Consider the following 27,337-nt stretch of genomic DNA (forward strand, 5'->3'; position numbering starts at 1 on the left):
TCCTGTTGGTGGCAGCCTGCTGGGAGCCGTGGGGCTGGCTGTGCTCCCAGACCCAGGGCAGGGAAGTAGCAAGGGAAGGCTCCAAAGAGAGCTCCTGGTCCCTGCCAGTCCCCACTGCCACCCTCAATCTGTGCTTGCTGGATGAAGAGCGCGCTGCTCCCGCCTCACTGCCCTCCCTGCCTTACATAAGCAAAGGTAATCCAGAGTTCAGTATGAATACGTGTCATATAAGATATCTGCTGGTCCTTTTTGTTTGCTTCAGATACCGCTGCCCAATAAGGAAAGCAGTACCACTTTGGCCTTGAGGAAGGGCTGTGCTTACAAAGGCATCTCCATCTTCCAGACCTTGATGAAGCAAGCCTGGCCTGAAGGACAAACACAGGCCCTCCTGCAGTTCGCCACAGGCACCAGAGGAGAGGGTTTCAACCTTTAGCATAAAGCAGTACTTCTAATATATAGCTGCCATCAGTGCACTTCTGCCCTATTATGCAAAATTACTTCATTATTTGCATGCTGTTTTAAAGACAAATGAGAGATAAGCCAAGAAATAATAAAAGTTGATACTGATGCATATTAAAAGCAACATGGTGTTTTCCAGTTTACTGTGCTAGCATATAAAGCTTTTATGACTACAGGTTGAATATCTGCTCACAGGGCACAGGGCATGGGGGGCCACATGGCCCTTTGCCCTTTCCTCCCCAGCTTTTCTCTCCATCTGTCAGTGTGCTGCTGGCTGGTGTCAGAGCTGTATGGTGATACATGTTTAGGACATTACAGACCGAAAAATAAAAGTGCAGAATCTGCTAGGATGAAAAGAAACTCAGTAATAACCTGCAGAGAGCATACAGACTCACTGAAACGAGATTATGTGCTGTCATTTTCCATCAGTCCTCTCAACTGATTGCAGCATTTGATTTATGCAAGCAAGATCCTCAGACGATAGCAGATGAACACAACTCATTTCTTCCATCATTTGAAAGTCATTAGGATTAGAGCGCTGCATACACCAGAAGCACCGAATTAAACACCCATCACAAGACCAATCCCCATCATCCCTCAGGTTTTTGCAAATTAACACTGCAAATTAATTATTTTAATGAAAGAACTTTTAATTTGTTTTCTTGGTTACCAATGATTTAATTACGCCTACTTTTAAAGAACAAGATGATCACATTCTCTTTTTTGAAGAGCTAGCAAAACTGTAGCTAGCAAAGAAGGGTTTTACCACTCTGTGTTGCAACTGCAAAATTAGGATGTGAATGGAGGCTGCTGACCGGTTTCTGAGAGAATGCTCAGTCTGCACCTTGTTCCTATGGGCTGTAACAGGAGGAAGAAATCAACAGATTCAGACAGAAGACAAACCAGCCTACAAAAATCAGGCTTTGGAGGTAACAAGTGCATACAACACCTATTGGTTGTTGATTGGTTGATGACGTTATTTTGTGGCACCACGCTTAAAGAAAATGGAACTCAAATTAAAACTCACACTTCTATTGTCTGTTACTAAATCTGTTGATAATACTTGCATTGCCAAGGATTAGTACAAACAGTAGGAAGATACAGTTGCTCAACAATCAGAAGTAACAGGAAAGTGGAAAATTGCAATAGAACCAGCTTTCAAATCAGTTTATCCATCTGTACTGTCAATGAAGCAATTCTCTAACACCAGGCTCACAGCCAACCAAGCACTGCATGTGTTGTGAGATAAGAGCATTCAGAAGTACAGCATGGTGTGAACAAGCTTTTACCATATTTTGATGTGTTGGGCAAAGAAAGATAACCCAGAACACTGTGGCAGACACATACCACAAAGCATGGAATAAAAAGGACCTGCATGTTTGCCAATTCACCTGACTATCTTCATCATCTTTAACATAAAATGTAATGAAATTCTGGGTTCAGCTTGCTGAATTTATTTATAAAGTAGGACAATTGGGAGCATAAATCTGGGGAGTAAGTCTCCTAGTTCAGTACACCTCAGAAAGACTGTAAATCTTTTCAAAGCATTACCACGTACAGGAAAATACACAGAATGACAAACAGAGGAAGTAACAAAACAGCCCACAGCATATGATTTATGTAAATTGAAACTGAAGTCTGTATAAGGAAAATGAGAACAAAATGTAACGTTTATTGGAGTCTATTCACTGGAAGCATCAAGCTAGAATTAGAATAGTAGGAGTTCTCAGATATGTTTGAATGCCAGGAAATTGCTCCAATATAATTTCTGACTACTACAAAGTACGTGTTAGTAATTTAGCTAAAAAGTGGTGTTAGCACTTCTAGATTCCCCAAGTCTGTTCATTTTTCCAGTTCAGTTTATCTTTGGCTTTCATTCCACACAGTATCTTTTATGCAGCATGCCACAAAAAGCTGAAAACTGCTAATATAAATGGATAAAATGAAATCTTTTAAATAGGGAATCTTTCCCCACATTATTAGGGATTAACACTACACCCCTCAACACAAGAGTAAAAACGAGGGAAGGTAGATGTAAAAGATTTCCACAGAGGATTAAAGTATTTTCTCTCTGTGCATAAAGTACACAAGCAGTACTGAAAACAGAACTATATGCTATAAGTCCCCTTGCATCCCATTCTATGCAGAGCAAATGGTGCTCCCTCTTTCTCAGCTGTAGATGATAGATGATCTCCAAAGCAGCTCGCTGTGCTGATTTGGAACAACATTTAGGAAGTCCTATCTGAACTGCTATTGTACTTCGGAGCAGTTGCATCTCCAATTAGGCAAGATGCTTACATCTGTAGTCCCTGAAGACCACTGAAAAACAAGGGAACCAATGTTCTTAATGAAATTTAGGAGAAATTACTATTTCATACCACTGTACAGATGTGCAAAAAAAAAAAAAAAAACAAAAACACCAAAACCAACGAATACCACAAGCCCCATGCACTGCCCGAATTACTTCAAGGGAATTCAATTCAGTTCTATAATTCTGAGCCAAGTAATGTTTTATTTTTTCTTTTAAGTAGGAAATCAGGACTTTGATGCAGTGTGTGCAGATGTGTATATCCAGGTGTGTGCATTTGCTTATGTATACATTCATGCCTCATAAACCTTCTGCTCAGATTTAATTCTCACTGAATCATATATATGTTCCAAAGAAGATTAAACTCAGAGGATTTTCATGGAGCAAACACTTTAAACCTCTGAGTTGGATTTGATTTCCTGCTGTTATGCAAGCAGTTTAAAGCAGTGAAACATACTCTGGAACTAACAAATGCAAGCCCTGAGACTTGTCACGTTGTGACTGATGGTGCCCAGGTAGCAGGCTGGAAGGGAACATTTGGGAGCCAGGGAAGATATCCAGCAGGGAGCACAGACCCACACAATCTGACCTAGCACCTACCATCATGAGGAACCTACAGTGGGACATGATACGGCGATTACTCTGTCAGAGACTTATAGTAACGTTTCTTCTCACGGCTCCTGCATGCATAGGGCTGCCCTCGAAGCAGTCGGTGCCAGACATAAGCACACCAAAGGAGTCGCAAGGAAGGAGCAGCCAATGGCTTTTCAGCTGCTGATGCAACAGGAATGGTCTGAGGCACGCTGCCACCTTGTTGTGGTTTAGAGAGATGACAGCCTTCGTCCTTCCACTTCATTCATCCTGGCAGCAGGTGTATGATGTCCAGATCAGCATTTACCCGCCAGGAAGACAAATGCTGTGTTTGTTGTGGCAGTGAAGATTTGGACGATGTGGGTGCTGGATACACAGGCAGTCCTGCAGGATACTCCAGTTCCACTTGGGAGCAATACATTTTTTTTTCTCCTTGCAGTCCTCATACTCCCAATGTACTTAGAAAGCATGTATCATTGGATGGGTTCTGGTTTGTCTAAAGCAATACGTGCTTGCCTAAGCACAGGAAAAATGTTAGTAATGCATGGGATAATGTAGACTGCTGGTAGTTTAACTCTGCCTCGGGACTCTGACTCTCTCAAAGTCTGTAGCTGGCAGCACATTTCACTGCAAATTAGGTATTTTTGCTCACACCTATGTATTCAGTGTTGCTAGGGACTAAAGTAGACTTTCTTGCCATCCTAGAATAAGGATTAGGAAGTGAAAGCATGAGAAAGCATGCACTGCTCTCACTCTTAATAGGCAACACTAGCAATTTAAACACAGGAAAAAGTTCAATCCTCTTACATATCCAGCTTCAGATCTCTCCTGCCTGGACTTCTTGGTCCTCTAACCAATGGAGAACTTACTGCACGAGCATAGTGATGGTGGTGGTGATGGGGTGGTGGTTTTCCTGCAGCAAAGCAAGCACAACTTCCCCTTCATCATCCCTTAAGACAGTATCTTAATCCAGCCTAGAATCTGAACTGGGGAGATATGGCCTGGATGGGAAACATAAAGTCTGAACACACACAGAAAATGATGTGTGAGCTTGTTAGAAGATAAAGGTTGAGAGCTGCAGGACTGGAGGCTTCATGGGCTGCATGTTGCTCTATATACATTCAGTACACAGCAATGTCATTCATTTCACACCGCTGTGAAAAGAAATGTACAGCATGCAAAGGAAGGAGACATCAGGTTCCCCGGATGCCCCTGTTGACTTATCAGCCTCTTTAGGGCATCGTCTGCACACACCTTGGAGCTTGCCTACACACAGGTCTAGTGGGTTCAACATAAAATAGCTATGTTAAGAGCTGATAGATGTTCTTGGTCTGAAAATGGCTTTACTGCCTTTACTTGAAGCTGTACTTTTACCCACAGAACACTGGCTAAAAGTGGTATGAAAGCATACAGGCAGTCACATAGCCATATCACCACTCATACAGAAACATTCCATTCAACTGGCACAGCTCTGTATCACAGTCAGCTGTCACTGTGCTCCTCTCCAAATTACTGGTTGAAGAGTTTGGTTTGCTTTTACTATTTCCTGCATGTGCCTGTAAGCTTATTCCAAGAATCTGGGACCAATTATCATGAGACAGATATAGCAAAAGGGTAAAGTTAAATAATAAGCACAAAATTGAAATCAAACAACCTTGTTTCTTTGCCTTGGGACAGGATTTTAGATGTTTCATAGGAAAATGTAAGAGAAGTAAGACTTCAGGAAATACATCTTTTCACTAATGGCTTGAAAGCTCTATATTCTGGAACCAAAACAATACAACTCAAATTGAAAAAGATTTAAAGCAATAAAAGGCTACAGGTGAACTAGGCTTTTTAACTTAATTCATTTAAAATGCACATCTCAGAGAATGTTTAAGTTGACAAAATGATCTGTTCCAGACCTTTCTTGATATCTTTTATTTTATAGCTGTCACCAAGAAGCAAATACTGCCTTATGTCATGCAGTCTAGCCAGTGAGAGATGACAGTGATGTTTATCCCATCCTTTCTTTCCTTCATCTTAATTAAAACTGAACGTTTGTGGCTCCCAACATACAGGAGATATGTAAACTGTGGATAAAATGCACTTGAGGCTGTGTCTGAATGTGTTGCACAACAGATGTAGCTACATTCTTTCCTTCCCCTCAGTTACAGCACTTCTACAGCACGTTAGGCTGTACTGAGCAAAAAAGTACAGCAAAAGCTATTTATGAACTCTCACATCTGTGCACACAATAATGAAAACAAGACAGTAGTAAATAGGAACATTTTTATACAGCATTTTTTCTAAAGGAAACCTTATTTCCTTAATTTCTGCAGGAAAACACCGAGACCTGCATTTATATACTGATGAGAGACCAAAGCAGGTATTCAAAAGCACACCACGACTCATCTTTGAAGATGAAAAGTGGCTTCGGATGCACATTTAAAATTAGGTTTAATTGGTTTGGATGTCACTTGCATCACAGAAACAGCAGCTTCTGAGCTAAATGTTCAGCAAAAGGAAATGAAGCCATTATCACAATGTGAAGAGCTCAAAACAAGCACATACTGATGCAGCTAACTTGGTTAACTCACAGATAGTGTATGTCTTTCCTTTCTTAGATGTCAAGCAATTGCCCTCAAGAAACTGGGCATCATTCTTGACAAATCCAGCCCTGTGTTGTAGTCCATAAGGACTCTGAGGCACTCTATCTGTCGTATAATCCAATAAAATTTGGCTGCTAGTTCTTGGAAAACACAAGCACATCTGGGTGCTGGCTTCTGCTGCTGGAACAAGTTAATAGAAAGCTATCATCCCCATAGCATTTGATGGTGTTTTAATGACAAACTGATTCATATTCTCCTTTTTGTTTCTTTCTTTCTTTTTTACTCGAAGATTACTTGGATGTTACAAGTAACAAGCAGTTTCTACATTCCTAGCAAAAGAAAAATTCGGTTTTCTCACATTCTGCAAAATGATTAATGCTTAAAAACTGTAAATGTTATTTAAAATTTCAAAATGGTGATTTTATAGCAAAGCTCACCTCCCCCAGCCTCTGTCCCCATGGCGGAGCAGTTCCCCCTGGGAACAGTTCCCATAGGTGTGCTCACTGCTGCCACAAGACACTAGCAGAAAGCTCAGAACACTCTGCAGTCCAAGGCCTGGGTGGCCATATGTTCCCTCAGGAGCTCTGTCTGGGCAGCTGTGTTGGTTCCTGTGGCTGGAGAGGCTGCACGGGACTAAGGACACAGCTTTCTGCTCGGCAGAGGCCATGCCTGGAGCTGCTCGCAAGCTGCACCCAGCTGGGCCCTGTGTATTTGGACACCTAGCAACTTCTCTGTTGCCAACTCAACCACAGAACAGCTTAATTTGGTGGGATCTTCCTCTTTTCAGATCGTGCAAAAGCCTTACTGGCTATAGGAAATAACATGTGGAAATCAATATCACCTGTGACTTGCAAAACAATAAATAAATCAAAGGGCTGAGATCCAGAGCTGGCACTGCTGTCCTGTAGCGCAGAAAAATCAATTGGCAGTGTACATATCACTGAGTTGTTTATTGGCGAATCACATCAAATCCATACGTATCCTAAGCAGCCTGTTGCTAGGTGCTGATTTATTTGATAGCTTAACAGCTTCTGAACATTTTTCCAGAAAGGAATGCAGTACCTGAAAATGTTGTTACTACTTTGTTCAAAGACAGCAACAACAGCTGAAAAAAAATTCACATTAGTCCAAAAAAATAACTCTCCATGCTGACAGACCTTGAAATCAGATCAAACATCAACTGTGAAACTGCCTCTTTTGAACTGCAAGAGCAGCTGAAAAGAATTATTTAACCTTGCACTTTTAAATTGAGATCAGATCCACAACTTGAAGAGGTTGGTTCAAAACCAACCCAAGTCAACAAAGCTTTTCCAAGATGCCTAATGTTCAAAATAAAAGGAATCATCTTCAAACTAGCTATCTTGGCAGTTTTATTCTTTCATACTTTCAGTCCTGTGACAAAAGACCACCGATTTTCCATCATAAGTGAGATGCAAATGACTGGCTAAGTGTTCAGCTGTAGCTAAGGCAAACAGATCTTCCATTTCTGCAGATTGTTTTGCATTAAGGATGTCAACATACACTGCAAAGCCAATGAAACTACTTCCTGGAAGTCCCAGCATGGTGGCACTCAGACAAGACCCACTTTCATCCCTGGGCCTCAAGGAGGAGACTGAGGGCTGCCGTGACCCCAGGATGGCTGCTCCTCTTCACAGACTGAGGACAAGAGCTGGGAAAATGTGTCTATTTTAATGAAGCAGGCTAACAATTTCTGTGATTACATGCAAGCTAAATGCCTGAGCCAGGCAAGAATTCAATGGTCCTTGGGGACCGCAATAGAACCAGAAAAATGAAATCCAGAAAATGATTTCAAAGCTCCTGTTGACTTCACTGCACAGCAGAAATTGTCTAAGAAGGGCAGGAAGATTCCAGGTCTGATGCACTGGGCTCCCATGGGACAGCAGAAGTGGCCAGGAAGTCAAAAACTCTCACCTTCTCTCCTTGCCTCATCTGCTTTTCCCTTTGAGGTCCTGAAGCCACAGACCTGTACTTAGCAGAGCACAGGGGATGCAGCAGCAGCTGCTCTCTGAACTCACAGGTGATAGCTGTTAGGAGATGCCTCCTGGAGGATGCTTATCATGGCCTCCCCTCGCTACCCTGGGCATCTCCATAAAGCCACAGACATGGCCCAGTCCATGGGCACAGCTGTAATGGGGCCCATGTAGCAGGCACGTGGCACTGTGCAGCTGGGACTGGTGGGCCTCAGCACATCTGCTCACACACAACTGCTGCCTTCCCCTGTGGCTGACTTGAAGTGTTCAGGCCAACTGGTTGGAAGTCCTAGCTATGAGCTCAGAGGAGCAAATAAAACCAGGGCCCAAGCTTTCACTGAAAAACAGAGAGCCAGGCTTGCATCTCAACACAGATGGATCTGAAGCTTACTCACACAGCCTTGGTATTGGAGATCTCCCCATGGACCTGAACAGAGCAGCACTGCAATTGCTGTAAGAATCCAGTACAATCCCATTGCCAAAACCACCAAATGGCACTGCAATTCCTCATAAACCTCTGCTTTTTTATGTGTTACCAGAGGAATGTTTGAGCAAGAGTAAAATGAATATTTGCTGCCTTGCTGATCTCAGGACATTTGTTAAAGGACAAAGCACAGCTGACAGCTCACTGCCATGCTAAATATTCTGAAACTGACAGATGCTTACAGCAAGAGATGTTGCTTTCCAGTCCCACTTTATAAGCACAATATATAGGTTTCTCATTTGTGTATACTTATTGTTGTATCAAGTAAACACAACTCTATTATTTTTACAAAATAAATACCATATGAATTTACAAGTACATAGCACTCCAAAATAGAAATCACTATTCACATCTCGCAGAACAGGACTATCCACTCCTGAAGGCAGGCCCTTGTGTGTGCTGGTAAAAGCAACACAGTGTGCAGAGGCAGAATGGATGTGCTGCAGGAACCTGAGTGAGATTTTCTGGCCAGCAAGACAACAGCACTTGCAACAACTGATTGTGGCTGAGGGAGAGGTACACACAACCTTGCATTGGCCCTGAAGACCAGCCAGGAGGTCTCCCACCTACCCACTCCTTTCTCCCAGCCTCCAGCAGTCTCTCCTGCTTCACAGTGTGCTTGGACCTGTGCTCCCAGCTAGCTGCTGCAGCCTGGAGAAGGCCCAACCCTCTCAACAATCTCTACTTTCATGTATTAGAGACGGCAGAAAAATTGCTCCATTTGACTTCAGTGGTTGACTGAGTAACCAAGGTCTTATTGTCATTGTATATATGAAATAGGCTGCCCGGAGAGGCTGTGGATGCCCTGGAGGTGTTCAAGACCAGATTGGAAGGAGCCGTAGGCAACCTGGTCTAGTACCAGATCTGGAAGTTGGTGGCTCTGCTGAGGCTGGGGGCTTGGAACTTGATGATCCTTGGGGTCCCTTCCAACCCAAGCCGTTCTATGATTCTATACAGAAAGCAAAAAGTCATATCACATTATCCTACTACAGACTAGTTTAGGTATGAAACCACATCCCTTTATCTGAGGGAAGGCAGTAACTTTCAGAATACATGATGAAAAAGGTGTCATATGTTGTACCTCGCATAAAGATCATGTTGATTTGCCTATTTCAAAACTCCTAATGTTTTGGTCCTCTGAAAGGCATCAGTGCTCACTAAAGTCACTGGGTACCTCATGGATTTCTTGAAAGCCTTGGAACTGGAAAGCAACATCTGTACAAAACCTAAACCTCTGAAAACAGTGTGCAGAGGAACAAATGAGACTGATTGCATCAGCAGCAGAGCTCATGAGAGCTGAAAGTCATTCTGTGTAAAAGGAATTTAGGATGCAGGAAAGACTTGCTTGGTTTCTGCAAGAAGATGGGGTTAACTTGTCTCTTGCAGGGAGCCTTGCTCCTAGTACGATTTCTCATAAATAATTCTCTTTCTCTTGCAGTGCAGTGTTAGAAGGACACAAAACAGGGCACTGAAACCTATGTTACCTAAAAGAGTACAGTTCTGATGCACTTCTGCTGAGTACCTAAGAAAGAGGAAATGGAATGAAGAGTATTCAAGCAGTAGCTACTGCAGAGCTTGGAAAAATAAACAGAAAGACATAGTTTATATTACATCTTAGGCCCCTAAACCTGGCACTTTCACTTCAGTGGCTGAGCTTTTCACATCAGCATCACCTGTTCATCCTGCAGCAGGATCCAGGCAAGCACAAAGTCCTGCATAACAGTTGTTACCCCATATTCTTCAGCAGCACTACTTTTTCCACAGTTTGCAACATCTGTAATAATTTTCCAGGGGATACAACAAATGATTTAACCAAAACAAAATGTACTCACACAACACACTATTCTGTGCACTGAATGCCTAATCACTGAACACAGATGTTTGTGTGTTTGTGCATCTGCAAGGTGAAAAAGGAGAGAAAGGCTTGATTCTTTTATGGTATCATTTTCCAAAACAAACTTTTTCCTTGCTCAAAACATGAGAACAATACAAAGGCTTCAAATACCATAAAAATAAACAGCATAAAAATAAGCCATGAATATTTTCCAGCAGTGCTATTAGGCCAGAAGCAGATCACAGTTCAGATGTCACAAATAAGAGCACTCTGTCAGGTGTAAAAAACACCTGCAAGACACAGCGTGGTTTTCAGTCTTCTTAACTTGCACAAAGCTGAGATGTTTTCTAATCCAGAGGATTAAAAATATTCAACTATACATACAGCATGAGGCCTTGTATGAGAGTTAAAGCAAGAATTAATGGCTTGAAAATTAGAGATATTTTATGCCTGCAGATATTGCTGGAGGCAACTGAAGACCTGCACATCCTTAAATCCAGCCACAAATACCAACGAGAGGGTCTGAAACCTAGTGTCTCACCACTTCACACCTAAAATCATACCTGCCAGAGAAGATTAAAGAAAACAGCAGCGACAAAAAGAATCACCAAGGTTGGAAAAGACCTCCAAGATCATCCAGTCCAACTGTCCACCTACCATCAATATTTCCCCACCAAACCATGTCTCTCAGTGCCACATCCATGGCTATGGAACACCTCCAGGGACGGTGACCCCCTCCCTCCCCCCACCTCCCTGGGCAGCCTGTATCAACGCAGAACTGCTCTTTCAGAGAAGGTATTTTTCCTGATATCCAACCTGAACCTTCCCTGGTGCAACCTGAGGCCATTCCCTCTTGTCCTCTTGCTAAATATCTAATAGTATACGTGACACCCATAAACCCATCGTGTATCCAAATGAGAATACACTTCATGAACAGAAAACACTGTCGAAAGATTATGTCGAGGTCAAAGATAAACATGTAAAGTTCCTTGCCAGTGAGTTCCCTCATTTAGGACAAATCTTTTTTAAAACAGATATAATCACTATTTGGTTAACAAAAAACAACAACAACAACAAAGTGTATTACAATGAAAGGGAATGTCAAGCAAAAGACTAAATTATAGAAAGGCCTGCCAAACCAGTACTGTGCATTAAAATTTCCATGGATGCCCCAAGGCAGAGTAGCACTGTTCTTCTGAGGTGATACAGGACTGAAATGATTCAAGATGTATTACAAAATTGTTCCAATATGCACTCCCCCTCACCTGGTGTTCAGCAGTGTGCTAGTGTGAACCTGCTGGCAGCAAAACGGTAACGATTTACTCCTAAAAAAGAACATGACCCCAGTAACTAGCTCAAGGCATTCATTAACAAAGTGGGCAGAACGCCATGGATTATGGAAGACAGTGAACTTTTCAGGTGTTCATACAAGACTGCTGGAGTAGCAGCTGTATGAGAAAGGGTGGGAATTTTATACTATATGTTGTGGGATCAGAAATTAATAGGATAATTTAATTTTTGAAAGCCTGCAATGTGCGCAAGACCATAAGAAACCAAGATTCATTTAGCTCCCCTGCTCAGGAACAACTTCACATTTACACTTAGTGGTCAAAGGGAATGTGATTTACTGTGTGTTGACTTCACAGCTCTCTGTAGCCTCAGGACATAACATGCACACCTTTGTGAACAAGCTACATTCCTAACAGTAGCTATATTTAAACTAACTGATGAGATATTTATTTTTAAACTCTACTGTCATCCACAATAAATGAGACTGGAATCTGAGGGAGTTTAGCAGTCCTGCTAGGCTATCCATCTCTGCACGGCACTTGGGGAAGCTACTGTGGGGTACTAAAACAAAGAAGAAAGGACTGGTGAATAAAGTGATCCAACAGAATGAGGTGAAGCCTAGCTAATGGCTTTTTTTACCCACTGCAACCAATGGCAGATCAACCCTGAGAACAGCAGGGTGCCGGCTGACAAACTGCACTGAGCAGAACTGTGGCTGTGGTTAACGTGAGTCCCACCTCCTTTGGCCACAGGTCTGTGCTGCTTCTCATTCCCAATGCTCAGATACTATTTCCTACATGAAATGGAATTCTTCTGCATTCAGCAGGGCATCTAGGAATCCTTTCTTCCTTAATGCCCCTTCTGTGCTTTATGCATTGTGGTTGTTGAAAAAAACTGCTACCATTAAATCCAGAATTTAGTTAAAAAGTCCCTAGCACTTTTCTTCTGTCACTCAGTGACCCTTCTCTCACACCACAATCATAGAAGCTATTATGGCTACTGCAGGCAAAAGAGGTCTCCAAGCTGTACCAGCAGCTGTAATTAACACATGAGCATACATTAATTTGAAATTGATTTCACAGAGAATTCAGTGCAGTCACACAACCAGACAGTTTTGACAAGCTTCTGGCATCCAGGCAGCTGCTTATCCTGCCAGAAACTAGAATGAGAGCAAGAACAGAATGATAACATCAGTTTCTACTGAAAGGATTTTTTCTGAGATCATCTTCCCTTGGTGCAGCATCACATCCAGGCCTGTGAAGCCATGCTGCTTAAGGATCAGGGATGTTGGCATCAGTGAGCAGCAGGGTTGCAGTACTTCAAAACCTTTCTTCCCACTCTTGGCCAGTCAGCAACTCTTTACTGTGGTGTGAACAACAGGACTGTGGGAATAGGTATGATGAATATGGGCTGCTGCTATCAAGAAAATGCTGCCAGCACACACAATGAAAGGTTCTCATGACTCTTGCATATGCCAGAAACTGTCCCTCTACTCTTTACCTCTAGGATCAGGTTTCTTAAATCCTTAGCTGAAAAGTGAAAAGTTTTCCAATATGTTTCGTGGTGACATCTATCACTATTTTACAAGGAGTCATCTGGAAAGGTTGTCATCTTAAATCTGCCACCATTTACATGCCTCTTCTAAATGAGAAAAAGGAGGTTTCATGGCTCACTACGCTGGACTTTAACAACATCCTGCTTTTATTATTCTCACAGTGCAGCTGGATTTGGTGAAAGTTTCTCCTGTCCCAGCTAGAGCACTGGCAAAAGCCGCATGACCACTGCCAGAGCAGGCGCAGGATGGTGCAGCAGGCATGTGGGATGCTGTCACATGAGAACCCTTACCTTAGAATTGCTCTGGAAAAATGTTCCTATGGGAGTGTTATTCAGAAAAGTATGCTAAACATAAAACAGAGTATTTCTTTAGTTTTACAAGGACAAATACAGGCAGTAAAGATGTGCAGAAAGCAAAAATGAAAGTAAAGACAACAGGGAGAACATCACTAAGACACTGCTGTCAGCATTTTTCCTGTTTGTTCACACAATGTTCAGGACAAAAGCATAGCCAGTGGTAATATGAGTTTAGTTTCAGGAATGCTGAAATGAAGAGCACCAAGCTGAAGAGCTTGAGGTCTTTAAGAACAGTCAACTCTGCGTGCTTTTTCAGAGGAGAAATGCTCATGGAACATGTTTATCCAGTAACACTTCCTTCCTAGGCTACACAAGGTACTTCTGTGTCTCTCATCTTATCAGTTTCTGGCTGGCAGTTTCCTGATTACAGCAGCCCTTTCTCCAGCCTGCAATCTGCTTTCGTCCATCCCAGCTACAGAAGCTACCTCCACTTCTGACCACCAATCTCAGTGGGAGCTATTTTTGCACTCTTTTTCTACTCTATGTTTGCTAGGCACGGCTGGGCTGAGAAAGTCCACGGTACCTAGAGGCACAGTACAGAGCCTGCAGAAAGTGGAGGGAAAGTTCAGTTTCCACAGCCTGAAAGACTTCACTTTTGGGAAGGCAGCCTCATAGCTGCTTCCCTGTGCAGCAAAACTGTGTGGAGGATAAGTTATTTAACTATCTTGTCCCTCCCCTCTTTGCTGCAGGTCCTTAAGCACAAGAAAATATTTTCCTAGAACTACTGCAACCAATAGCTGGCTGCTGTAGACTGTCAGTCAAGTGGTTTTGGGTTATAGACTTTGACCCTGGGTTGGAACTAAATGTCACAGCAGGAATGGAAGTCCTAAGCAGTAACTGCACCTCTGCAAGCAGTGTAGGAAGGAGGGACCCAGAGGCAAGAGGTAATGGTTAATTGTACAGAGGGAATGTCTGCCCTTTGAGAAGCAGTCTAATAATTGTATTTGTTACCCTGCAGCTAGTCCTAATAGGGATAGGTACAGGTCACACTACGATCAGAACTCCTATGATCAGGAAGCACAGAAAGTGATTATTTAAGGAAGCCAGAAGGCCCAGCTATATAGGGGCTACGTCTTGCACGAATGAAAGCCACCTGTTCCTATTCTGAAACGCACCATTAGGTGGCACTGCATAGAAACGTTATCTCCGAGTATTTCCCCTGATTTGCCATTATTTGTACTCCACGAGCACACAGTTCCCACTGAAACCAAGAGAACAGAGGCATTCTTCCGATCAGCATAACTGTCATTAACATCACTGGTGTGTGTACGTTCACAAACATTTTTTACTCTTAAAGTGCTAAGTTTTGTCCTGAAAAACTAAATGTCTTGAATACCTTAGCTCAAATACCATACCTCCAATCCAATTTGAAAATGTGTTTTCAAAGTGTTGCCTCCAGTAACAGCATTCCCCTCACTCACTGCCTGCTTTGCACCACTGACTATCCTCTGGCATGTAGTACGATAAAGATTCTGTTTTGTTCTTTCTGTGCCACATTAACATCCAATAAAGACATTTTAATAAGTAATTTTCTCTTAAATATCTCATGTAGAACAAGACTGGCACAGTGCTTGGGAAAGCAGGCTTTGAGCAAGGGATCAGCAAATGGAAGTTACTGGAAATGAACAATGGTTATGCTAAAATGAAATATAGAGATTCCCTGTGGCTACTGATGTGCTGTTGTGAAATAGCACAGTAAAGCAGGCACCATTTTAAATGAATGACAAAAGAGATCTAAAGACAGGTATGAGAAAGAAGGAGATGATGACAGTCTAGGAGACAATAGTGCAAGTCTGTCATTCTTAACATATCTTCTCAAATGCAAAGATAAGGATCCTGCCCAAACAGCTCCTATTTGCCAAATATGCTGTGCACATGCAGAGGATGAGAGGCTGGCTGCATTTCAGAGTTCAGTGCCAATTATGTGGAAGGAAAAGAAATGGGTCAGAAGATAAATGCTTACCGACTGAAGAACCTTCTGAAGGACTGTCATGTAAGAAACCGACTGATCTCAAAACAGCAAGGCCATGAATTTAGGTATCCCTTGCCCTTCTACATCCAGCTGGTCACTTGCACTGCAAAGAACGCCTCAGCTTTCAGGCTGCTCTTCATTTATGAAGACGCAATTTTCTGAGCAAGTTATTTTTGCAGTCTGTCATAAAGCATGGCTTGTCCACCTCCAGCTACCACATGCTATGCAGAAGAACATCAGGGGCAGACAGCATAACTACCTGAGCCTAGACACTGACATTTTCTTTCCCACAAGTACTTCTGACCTAGCATTACACCCCAGCAGTGATGGCATCCCTTCTGGCTGTGCTTTGAAGTGTTCCAAAGCCGTGGCACCATGGACAGCGACGCACCTTTTTCCAGGCGCAGCGCGAGGTTCAGCAGGGAGCTGCGGCATGTCTTCAGGAGAGGGCAATTGCCAATGGATTGACCCAGGCTGCAGTTAGCAGAAAAACAGCATACATTCATCTGCCCATCTGTCTGTCTGTATACAGTAATCTGTTCACTGCTGGTGGAGCAGGTTACACTTACACACGGCCTGGCAGTGAAGTAAATCAGCTGGAAAGTCACCGGAATGGTCTAACTTTACAGCGAGGGTGGTGAGGCACTGGAACAGGTTGCCTAGAGATGTGGTTGATGCCCTGTTCCCAAAGACTTTCAAGGTGAGGCTGGATCAGGCCCTGAGCAACCTGATTTAGCTGGACTAGATGGCCTCCAGAGGTCCCTTGCAACTCTAAGGATTCTAACTATAAAAACATTAGGATGACTTAATATACTGAGTTTCAAACAAGAGAATACACTAATCCATACCAAGAACACAAATAGTTACCTATTCAGTGTGTACCACTTCAGCTAATTTTTACCTAATCTCACCATTCTGGTAAAGCAATGGGAAGATTACTGACATCTGAACAGTCCAAAAAACCTTCCGTGGATTAAAAAAAACAACAGGTGGTGATAGTGGGAGGCAGAAGGATGATAACATTCTAACTGCAAGATTTATGATGATTTTTAGTCTAGTTTTTTCCTCTTCTGAGCATTAAAGAGATCCTTGTATCAAATATCACCACAGAGAAATAGTGCAAATGAAGAAGGATTTACTCTAAATGAGCAACAAAAATACTCCAAAGTATTTTGAGATCCAAACTAAGCAAAGAAAAAAAAGAAAGATTTAAACTTAAAACATGGCATTCATACAAAACTCTTTTTTTTTTTTTTTTTAGTCAGCAGATACACTATAAAAATTTTACATTGGTTTTCTTACAGAAGAAAATCATCAAATTCTTTATTTCTGCCTCCAGTAATGGTTAGTTAAAGACTTCTCACCAGTGGTGGTGAGAAGTGCCTGGACCTAGATGGCTCTTACACATGTTTTTGAGTTGGATACTGAACTGAAGCCCAAACATAAAATACCACTGCACTCTTAGAATCCAATACAAAAGCACTTCAATTATTCAAGCTTTGCATTACCCCACATGAGGTTGTGATTCTTAATGCTTATCATGTTGAATAAAATTCTCTCCATTTTCTTAAAGCTTAAGAATCAGAATTATTATTTGTCCCTTGTGGCATATGGATAATTGAGGTTTATAAATTTCATGCAAAATAGGTTTTGTACCTCATTAAACAGATCCATCTGTATTTCTACAATGTAATTCTCTAGCATAATCTGTGCAGTTTATATGCTGATGTCTGGACAGCATGATTATGCTAACTATAATGTAAACTGGTTTATGTCTGAAACTGCTAGAAAACAACAGATCAAGTGGCAGGGCTCCAGCTTGGAAGCAGATTGATTTTATGTGCTCTGAACAGGCATGCAGAATGGCACCATTTGCTACATTATCCAAGTTGCTTAGCTGAACAGCATTTTACTAATGTCTAACTTACACAGGCACTGACTATCAGCTGGTTTTAGGATTAGTGAGAGACCAGAAGGCAAATCACACATAGTTCAATTACCTTAAACTAGTACTACAAAACGTGACATGAAGTTAACTAGTTCTTAGTCTCTTGTAACAACGCAATGCAAGATACTCAGGCAAAGTGAGCTCAGTGTATGACTTCCCATAGCTTGGAAGATTGACTGCACAGAGCAATCAATTCCCTTAAGTTTATCTCAAATACAGAAGCACACAAAATTACCAAGACATCATACTGACTAATCACCCTTGCTAGTACCTGCCTGGCATTCTTAGGGGAGGAAACAAAACCACAGGACACACAATTGAAGAAACAGAGTGCTTCACTGATCAGTCACTTTGTTTTCTCAGGAAAGGGCCAGATGCAAAAGCATCACAGGAGCCTGGTTCTTGGGTACCAGCACATCTTGCTGGTTACCAGAAAGTTTGAAAATAGATCATGAGCAAAAATCAGGACACCAGTTCTTGCTCTGTTTTCAGGAAGGCAGGCTTACAGCTGATACATGAATCTAAGCCAGTTTTTAACAGTTAGAAGGTTTTGAATAAGTCATTTAGCTCTTTCCTAGCTCATTATCTGAAAAGCATCTCAGAGACAGGCACACAAAGCACTAGTCACAGAGTCTTTGGTCCCTTCCCTGGCTCTCAGTGCTGCTTCATCTTCTCTGCAGCCTCTGGGCTGCAGCGGATACTGGATGTTTCTCACCCTCACTCTTTTCATTGAATCCCATTTCTTTCAAGAAATACCACTCAGAGTCAGTGCCTTTGCACAGTGTGGCAGAATGCAAAATAAAACATCCTCAGCTTTGGTTGATAACCTATCAGACAGATGACCTTTTCTGCCTTGTATGCAGAGAGCCAGCCCACATATGGTCCCTGCAAATGGCCCTCAAGCTGGAAATGGCGGCTCTCTGGCTGACTGCTTTCCCAGCTTAGCAGCAGATAGACAGCTACCCTCTCATATTTGCTCCCATGCTGCAGCCTGAGAGGTAGCCAAGCAGTTCTAAGATCCATCTGGGTGATGCTGGCACTGCCTAAAGACCCTAAAAAGGTCAGCAAGACCACAGTATTACATTTGCCATATTTGCACATGGCAAAACTGAGGGCAGCTGTGAACAGGCCAAGTGCAGGCAGCTCTGCTTACAGGGGGCAGGGTTGGGCAAAGAAGAGGAACAAAAGGGACAGCTTATGTGCTCTGGTGAGCACTGGGGCTGAGTGCTGTTGTACGGAGTGAGGATTTCCAAAGCTCAAAGAACTAGTGAAGAAAATCTGGCTGTTTGTCAGTGTGATTATACTGTTTGCCACAGGAGATTTTATTTGATTTCTATGATTCTAGGAAGGTATGAGCATTTCTTTAATGAAAACATTCTGTCACCACCTGTCAGAAATAAATTCAGGCTAAGAAAACAAGACAATATTGAACTAGAAGGCAGAATCTTGCAAAACACCAGAACTGATTCATCCTTCCCCATTCCTGCCCCCCCATCCTACTCTGGGCACCATGCCGAGAACAGACTAACTTAACCAGCCCAAGGATTTACATTAGATTGCCAGCCACTGCCAGTGATTCTAGACTCCACCTCTCTCCATCACTGTATTTCTGCAAGAGACATACTGAATAAAAGTAACTTTATCCTTTTCTTTAATTATTTCAATTTCAGTAGTGTCTGCCAGTAGAGATGTTGAATATGAAAATCTTGACCACTTGCTTTCACCTCTGGAAGTAGCATGCCAGGCAACTGAGATACAAATATGCATTTTTTTCCAAGCGAGTATGAATTACCAGAGTATCAGGTAGGTCGATGCATCTCCTCAGTCACTTCAGCTACCCCCTACTGTTCAATATCTGAAATTGGCAGTTGAAAAAACTCACCTGTTATAGGGCTAAGTTAAAAAATCCTCTTGCAACATGTTAAAAGTAGGAGGGATAGCTAATTGTCTGTCAGGAAAATGTTCCTTCTGTTATCAACCAAAGCTGGGGACATTTCATTTTGCAGCAGGGTGGGGGTCAGCATCTCTGCTGAGACCAAGTCAAATAGCAAAAAACTTGGGTAACATGTCCCAGTTCTTTCTTACTACGGGTCAGAGGGAATCCATTTGCTAAAAAGGTATCACAAATCTATACAACCAGCACTGCTTTCAACAAAATAATATGAATTAGCCCTAAAATCTAACACGCAGGAAGACAAGAATGAAGTGAATCTAAGTGGTAAAAAGCAAGGGAAGGAGCATCTATCTCTTCAGGCTTCTTTTTTACATCAAAGAGCAAGGAAAAGGTAAAAAAATCCTCTTTTAATTCTGAGCAAATCAATACCTCCATTTGCAATCATTAACTAAAGTTGGCCAGTACCAAAGAACTGCCACTAGGGGATATTTCATTTTAAAACAGTTAATGGAGTTTTAATTGTGTTACCTGAAAATATATCTTGGCAAAAAGTAAGATAATTGAAATGTGTGAAAAAGTGTATGTATTCGTCTCTCCAGAAATAAGCAGAAAGAGAAAAAAAGATGAAGAGAACATCTAATGGAATAGTTTTTAGTGCTTCTGAAAAAGGCAGAGAACTACAGAAGGATTTGCTAATTCGTTAACTGGTATGAATTATGACATGATTGTGAATACCCTATTTGAATAACAGTAAAAAAGAAAAAAACAGATGGAAACGATTGTTTACAAAACAGTGGAATATCTGAATCAAATTAGCAAGCATTATTATTATACTGCTATTGGGGAAAAATACGTATTTTCCCCTTCTGGAAAAGATTTTGATTCTCCTCTACGAATAAAGAGCTTTAAGTTACTTTTTCAGGGAAAATTCAGTATTTTCATCAGAAATACATTTTCTGCAGAGGTTTATTTGTTTGTTTGTTTGTTTTACATCAAACTCTGTTTGTAACAGGACATCTTTGGCAAAAGTCAGTGGGGTAGTAAGGCATTTTCTTTAAAATGGCTTCTGACATTCAAGGTCAGGCTGCACTGTTAAACACAACAGCTGAAGATCAGTTGTTCAGAAGCAAGAAACCCGTGACCGAAGAGCCAATGTCTTCATTTTATAGGTCCTGAATCTTCATGAGATCTCTCAGAGCATGCACAGATGTTGCAACAGAAAAGGTGAGTCCTATCCATTTTTCACATTACAACTGGAGAACATCAAAGGTTTTGGAAAGTCTTACTTATTACTCAAGGAGATAAAAAGTTTCTTCCTTTTGTACAAGATAGGCCATAGGGGAAAAAGAGCAGACAAATTTGCCTACAAATCACACACCAGGCCAACATCCCAGTGGGAAGAGCAAAGCTGTTGAATCAGTCTCAAGCCCAAACCACTGACATACACCCCACATTCAGGGGGTGATCATTATAATAAGGATTTTACAGGCTGGTGCCATTTTTCCTCCAAGGACAGAAATTATCTTATTGGATGGCATGGAAGTGATACCTTGAATGCTTAGCACTGTTTGCAAAACGTAGCTGAGGCCACAGAAAATGGTGCAAAGAACAGAAGAGCACGGCAGTTTCCAATTGAAAATCAATCAGTACAAGTTTAGAGAGGCTCACAATTCACAGTAATCCTCTGGTCTGAAACAGGTGGGAAATTTAGCCAAGAAGTCCTACCACAGAGTAGCTGTGTGCATCTGTAAGCTGAATGTTTCAACTCAAGGAGACTTCAGTTGCTATCAAACTACATGAAATTCAGTATCAAATGAACTGGTCATTCTTACAGCATTCCACGAAATGCACAGATTTGCTCAATCTCACTGAATTATTAAGGAGGGATCAGTGCTCTGGGCAGAAACAGCAGGCAGCACTCTCGCCAGAGCAGGAGTCATTTCTTCTCTAAGAGGAAACAGGCAGCCTTGGAGGCAAAAACACAAACCGTCAGTGCCAATTTCTGCCATGTGTTACAGAGGCAGACTGAAGAAATCCATTTTTGCACAGACTGCTAACTACTGCAGAAAAGACTGACAGGAAAACACAGTGACACTATGGCTAGTTCGTCAAAAATTCATCCCACAGTGAACCTATTACTTCTATTTATTTGGCCACTCAATCCAGCACGGCCATATCCCCAAGCAATGAAAACAAACAGACAACAACAAGAAAAAACATTTTGATATAGCAGTTCTATCATTGGGCAGACCTGGAAACAACTTTTGTTAGAGGAACCAAAACTCTGTCTATTCACAAGCAAAAAGGTGAATCAGCACATCTGTGCCTATTTTTTCCATGTCTGCTTGGAGACTCTTGATATATATATATTTTTTTAATTAGTATTTTATTGTTTTCTCAGCAGGACAACATTCTAGCAGCAGAGAACATCCAGAGGAAGAGATATTAACTGCCCTTTTCTGTATCTTTTAAGTGTTAAGTTCTGTTTTGTCGCAAGCTCAGAACACGAGGCCAGGGAGATCTTGGTGAGGACAGCCAATGGAAAAGCCTGGAAACAGTCACTCTGAGCTCCATGGCCCTGAGCAGGAGTCAGAGTCAGGTCGCTAACACAAGAAATAACTTGCTAAAAATCCTACTGCTTTTAGATCAATGAAGTCAACATGCATAAGAGATTTTAATCTTCCTCTATTTGTTCTCATGCTGCTTCAGACAGAAGTTATGTGAACACTCTCAGCTTAGGCTCATAAAACATTTCTCAGCTGACCTGCTTAGCCAAGTGTATGACTCCAACAGGTTCAGTATCTCACAAACGAACTGAGGGAAAACAAGGCTCAGTTCTGTGGCGATGACCTTTATGGAGCATGCTGGATCACATTACATCCATGCCTGTATCTTGGCTGAAGAAGTGGACAATGGCAGATGCTAAGGGAGGACTCTAATCACAATATAATCATGGAACGATGCTCTCTAGAAAACCTTCCAGCTGCTAGGGATCTGCAGGCCACGAGCTTTCTGAGCCTCTTTCTTGCCTCAAGGGCCTTTAGAGACAAGAATTTCTCAACACATGCAAGCATGTTCATATTTGCCTCACGCTGTTGGCTTAGATGGATCAATTGAGTCACAGTAAAACACAAACCAACAGCAGAAGCAGTGATGGGAAAGCAGAACTCTTTAGCTAACAGGAGGCAAAAGCTGGAAATCCTCTTATCTTCTGTGCTTTCAAACCAGCACCAATATGCCACTGAAACCCTCACTCACACACCTTGTGATCTTCAGGCCCTTAAACTCCTCATGGCAGCTGCATTTTCACTGGCAGAATTGCCATAACCCTCCCAGTAACAGCTTGCCCAAGCTCTAATAGAAATCTCCATTCCACATTTGCCCCATTTCTCTTCACAGCCCAGTGGAGACCTGTATTCAAATCTCACTGCTGTGTCTGGAGCAAGAATTCACTCAATACTTCCTCAGTTCAGGATGGCCTGTGTCTTATCCAGCTAAATTGCCTACGTGTTAGTTCAGCTAGATTACTGCTGAAGAAAGCTCTCTGTTGTCATGCATTTAACTGGTAATAACACATTTTATATTCCCGGAGGGCAGCCAACATAGTAGAGCCTCTAAAATTGCTGAATAAGGAAAATCTCTTTATTACCTCAGCCCCTGAAGTGTTGTTTTTGACTGACAGTGCTGTGAAGACAATCTCTGAGCAACTTCAAATACCAGAAGGGCACTTCCTTCCCCTGCAGAGCTGCAGTGCCACCCACTCCCCTTATCGCAACATGCACAGTTCTGCGCTACAAGTTGTAGAGAACAGACAAAGACAACTTGCTTAAAAATAAATCTTTCATTCTGCTCGAATACATTGTGATTACAGCTTACAGCAAGATGTAGCACTGTACCTGTCAAGATATGTATGTCCCTCCTAACTGCCTTATGAATTAAACACCAAGCATGCTTGGTTTTCTTCCCCTCCTCATTTTTATCTATAACCGTAACTACTGATTACTGAGAGTCAGAACATTAACAAATCTAAGAACATTAAATTACTTACAATAAAAACAGAAGTAACACACAATTTCATCTTCATTATACATTTTATTTAGACCAGCCTGGATTTTCAGTATATTCTCAGTATAGTAATTTCTTCCTTTTGCTGTCTCCAGATACTGTTATAATTCGTTGTTGATGTGTTTGAGTTCTACTAATTTCCCATGGGTACATCTTGCTCGAAAAAATAACTCCAGCAGAATCTGACAAGTGAATTGGGCTTTCGTGTTCCTAAGTGAAGATGAGCAAGATACAGAGTGGTGAGAACAAAATCAGCCAGTGTGAATTTATATCTAATACGTACTTCAGTGATCTGCTGAAGGACTGTCTAGGCTGAATAAATCACCTTCCATTATGGTAGATGAAGACACATACATCTGGCAAAAGAAGCTGAAAGAAACAAGTTCAAAGACGTAAGAACGCTAAGGTTTGAAGAACTGGTTTTCCACTCCTTGCTTAGGAATGTAGTCACTCCTCTCTTAACTCTGTTACCACCTTCCTACACTGCCTAACAGATAGTGCCTCTATTAACAAAAATGCCAACCTATTTCATTTGAATGGCAGGGAGGGAAATGTGTAAAAAGAAAGAAAATAAAAACAACTCAGTGGTTTTCTTCCTGCTTGTATTTGCATTCAGACTTTCATGCTAATATGAAACTGAGTAAAATGTTGTCTTAGTTTCAGCTGGGATGGAATCGTTTTCTTCAGAGTGCCTGGTATGATGCTATGTTTTGGTTCTAGGAGAAGAACAATATTGATAACACACCAATGTTTATAGTTATTGCTGAACAGTCTTATGCCAAGCCAAGGCTGCTCCAGTTTTCTCAGCTCATGCTAACGAAGAGCTGGGAGAGGACAGAATCAGGACAGCTGACTTAAACTGGCAAAGGGATATTCCATACCATAGGACCTCATATGGAAGGGGAGTTTCGAAGGAAGTGGGAGTTCATCTTGTTCTCTTCTGCTCACTGAGGGACTAGCTCAATATCAGTCAGTGGATGGTGAGCAATTGCTTGTACATCACTTGTTATATACTCTCATATATGTATATATATATATAGAGAGAGAGAGAGAGTCATAACTATTATTCTTTTCCTTTTCTCTATCTTAGTAAATAGTTTTATCTCAATCCACGAGTTCTACTTCGGTGCTTTTTTTCAGTTCTCTCCCCCATCCCACTGGAAAGCAGAGAAGTGAGCTAATGACTGTGTGGTGCTCAGCCACCTGCTGGGTTAAACCACAGCAAAAGGGAAGGGCATATGGAAGAAAAAAAATCAGGTTTTTCAACTATAATGGGGTCAAGTGGACCAACCTCAGCTGACATTAGCTATAAATCCAGCTGTAGTGCCTAGATACTACGCAATGGTGTTCTTAAAAATGTGTATCTGTATAAGCATAATGTGGAAATGCCTATGTCATCTTTAACTATTTTGATCCACTTGAAGAGTGGCCAAGGAACTCAGTACATCATGTTTGTCAAGTCTAAGGGACACTTTCTCTGGAAAGAGGAGATTGCTTCAAAGCATCTCAAATAAGACAATAGGAGAATTAGGAAACCTTGACCTCACTCATGCTCAGAGGATTTATCAACATTCCCTTCAATTTCAGCATATGTATCTGGAAGCAGAAGAATGGGGTGGGCAGCAGGCAGAGTGGTCTCAACTGCTCCCTAGCTGGAGCACACAGCGAGAGCTGTTTCAGCTAAGTTCCAAACTCAGCAGAAAGCTCTAAAACCAGGAGATCAGCAGTGTTGTGCTACTGCCTGTCCTTCTCCACTCCGTTCTCTCCTCCTAAACTCATAGATCTCCACTGCACACAGCACCACATCTCATTTAGCCTAAGCTACTCTGCTTGGGACACGCAGAGCACAGCAAGAACTTGAGGAACACAAGGAAGGTCCTCTGCCTAAGGCGTGCCTCTGTGCCGGTGAGCAGAAGTGCAGAAGCATATACAGAGCCACGGCATGAAACCAATTTAATCTGTTGGATACTGCACGATTACAGATTTACTGAGACATGTGAAGGTCCTGATCCATGAACTCAATAGGAATGTTCTCCACTGAGATGCCTAAAACAAAAACGTGGTTTGGGCTCTTGTGATCCAAAGTGAGGTGCACAGCTGTTTTTATTTATTGCTACCTTTCCTAAAGGGAGCCTCTCTCTCTTAGAAGGTTTCTTCCACAGCCTTCATTAGCCCTGAAGTGTTCTCTAAGAATTAGGCATTACTATTTTTATCACCTCTGAGCTAAACTGAGCTTAGTGCAACTTCACTTTGTACTGCGCTACTTCTGGTATAACAGAGGAACATCGCGCGAGTGGCCTAGAATTCACACAGAGGTTATCCTGGAAAAGGCAGGTCGCTGAACGCACAGCACTGAACAGGCTGCCAGGGCAGAGCAACCCTCGAAGTTAGATTCACCCCTGGGCAGCCTGTGAATTGAGCATGCAAGTGAAACACAGCTCAGATACCTTGTACCCTATCAGATCTTGATCATCTCTGCACTGCTCCTGGTAGGCAAAGGAGTGAGATAAGCGCAAAACGGCAGTTATGCAGGTCATTCTTTAGCTAATGCTTCTGCTCGACCATCAGCTCTCTGTTACAGCCAGTTTCCAGCTGGTGGGAACCAGCCCAGCTCCACCTGGCACTAGAGACTTGGGAGGACTACTGAGGATCGGGCTGGGAGCTGGAAGCTCTGAACGCACATCCTCATAGGTCAAGCAAAAGATTCCTACTGACTTTAACAGCTTTAGGCTCCACAGCAGCTCTGATGCCGCTGTGCAGCCCCCCTCCTCTCTGCTCAGACCTTCGGGGTATTTTTCTACAGCTTTCAGCAGCGCCTTCGCCAGTCACCGCAGCCTCGCGTTCACCTCCACGCAACACAAACAGCGCAGCCGCCGTGTAGAACGCGGAGCCGTTCCACTTGCTCAAGCCCGTTCCTGTGCGCGAAGCGGCAACGGAGGTGGGCAGGGAGACCTTCCCCACTCTCCACACTCACGCCTCACGCCGTCACCGGCTGCAGCGCGACCATCCATGCTAACTCCAGCCCGGGAGCGGCCCGCTCGGAGACGGCGAAGTTTTCCCCTCCGCACCACGGACAGCGCCGCGCCGCGCCGCCCCACCCGGCGACTGGCAACGCCGCCCCCCGCGAGCCCCGCTGCCGGCGCTGTGGCGCCCCCTGCCGGCCGCGCCGCCCCGCCCCGCGCCCTGCCCGGCGCGGCGCTTACCTTCCGCAGCATGCTGGGCAAACGGCGCTGAGCGCTCCCCGCCGCGGCGCCGTGCTCTCCCGGCCCTCAAGGTGCGGCCATGCAGAAGCAGCGGCGCGGCTCGGCAAAGCACGGCTTGGCTCGGCACGGCCGCGAGATGCCCGGAGTCCCTCCGCGCGCCGCCCGCACTGAGCGGCGGAGCGACGGCACGAGGCACCCGCCCCCTCGTCCGGCCCCCTCCCGCCGGTCGGTGGGGGCAACAGCCGAGGGGCGGGTTCCCGCTGCGGGGAGGGGAGGCCGGGTTGAACGGCCCCGCGGCCGTGCCCGGATCCGGCCCTGCGAACGACGCCTCTCGGCTGTTTCAACGCCGAACGCGGCGCTTGTGTACCTGTAGCAGTTTCCTGTAACAAAACAGGTCTGGCCCGAAGGACGTAACGCCCGTCCCAGTCGCGATTTACTCTCCCTACAAGCTGTAGTGCGCTGTCGGAGTTGCGGGCTGTTCTCAAATGAAAACAGCTCCTGTTCAGTGCTCACGATGACAAACTCCCTTCATTAGCGTCGATCGCAAGCCCCGGGCTCCTGCTGCTGAGCCCGGGTGGGCTGCGGCCCCGCGGAGCAGCGTGCCCAGGGGGTCTGAACCTGCAGGCTGCTCCTTTCTGCCTTACCCCATGGCAAGCCATTGCCGTGAGCTTTTTGTACCACTGTGCAGGCAGACTCAGACCCTGCTGCCTTCTTGGCTGTTGCAGTGTAACGTTGTTCCGCCTGAGGTTACATTCGGGGCTAAAATGGAAGGGGACACCAGAGCTGAATCTCTGAG

At 43.3% G+C, this 27,337-nt stretch overlaps 1 protein-coding gene across 1 annotated transcript in view; it reads right to left on the minus strand.

Moving 5' to 3' along the window:
- Nucleotides 1-26,721, minus strand: part of TMCC3 (transmembrane and coiled-coil domain family 3) — a 119,911-nt gene extending 93,190 nt beyond the window's left edge. Inside the window, exon 1 of the mRNA XM_048944038.1 lies at nt 26,542-26,721. Within this exon, the coding sequence (XP_048799995.1) occupies nt 26,542-26,553 (12 nt within the window). The 5' untranslated portion in view covers nt 26,554-26,721. The remainder of the gene's footprint in view (nt 1-26,541) is intronic.
- Between the last annotated feature and the right edge of the window lie 616 nt (nt 26,722-27,337).

This window comes from Lagopus muta, chromosome 1 (assembly GCF_023343835.1).
Source record: "Lagopus muta isolate bLagMut1 chromosome 1, bLagMut1 primary, whole genome shotgun sequence".
In the NCBI taxonomy this organism is placed as follows: domain Eukaryota; kingdom Metazoa; phylum Chordata; class Aves; order Galliformes; family Phasianidae; genus Lagopus; species Lagopus muta.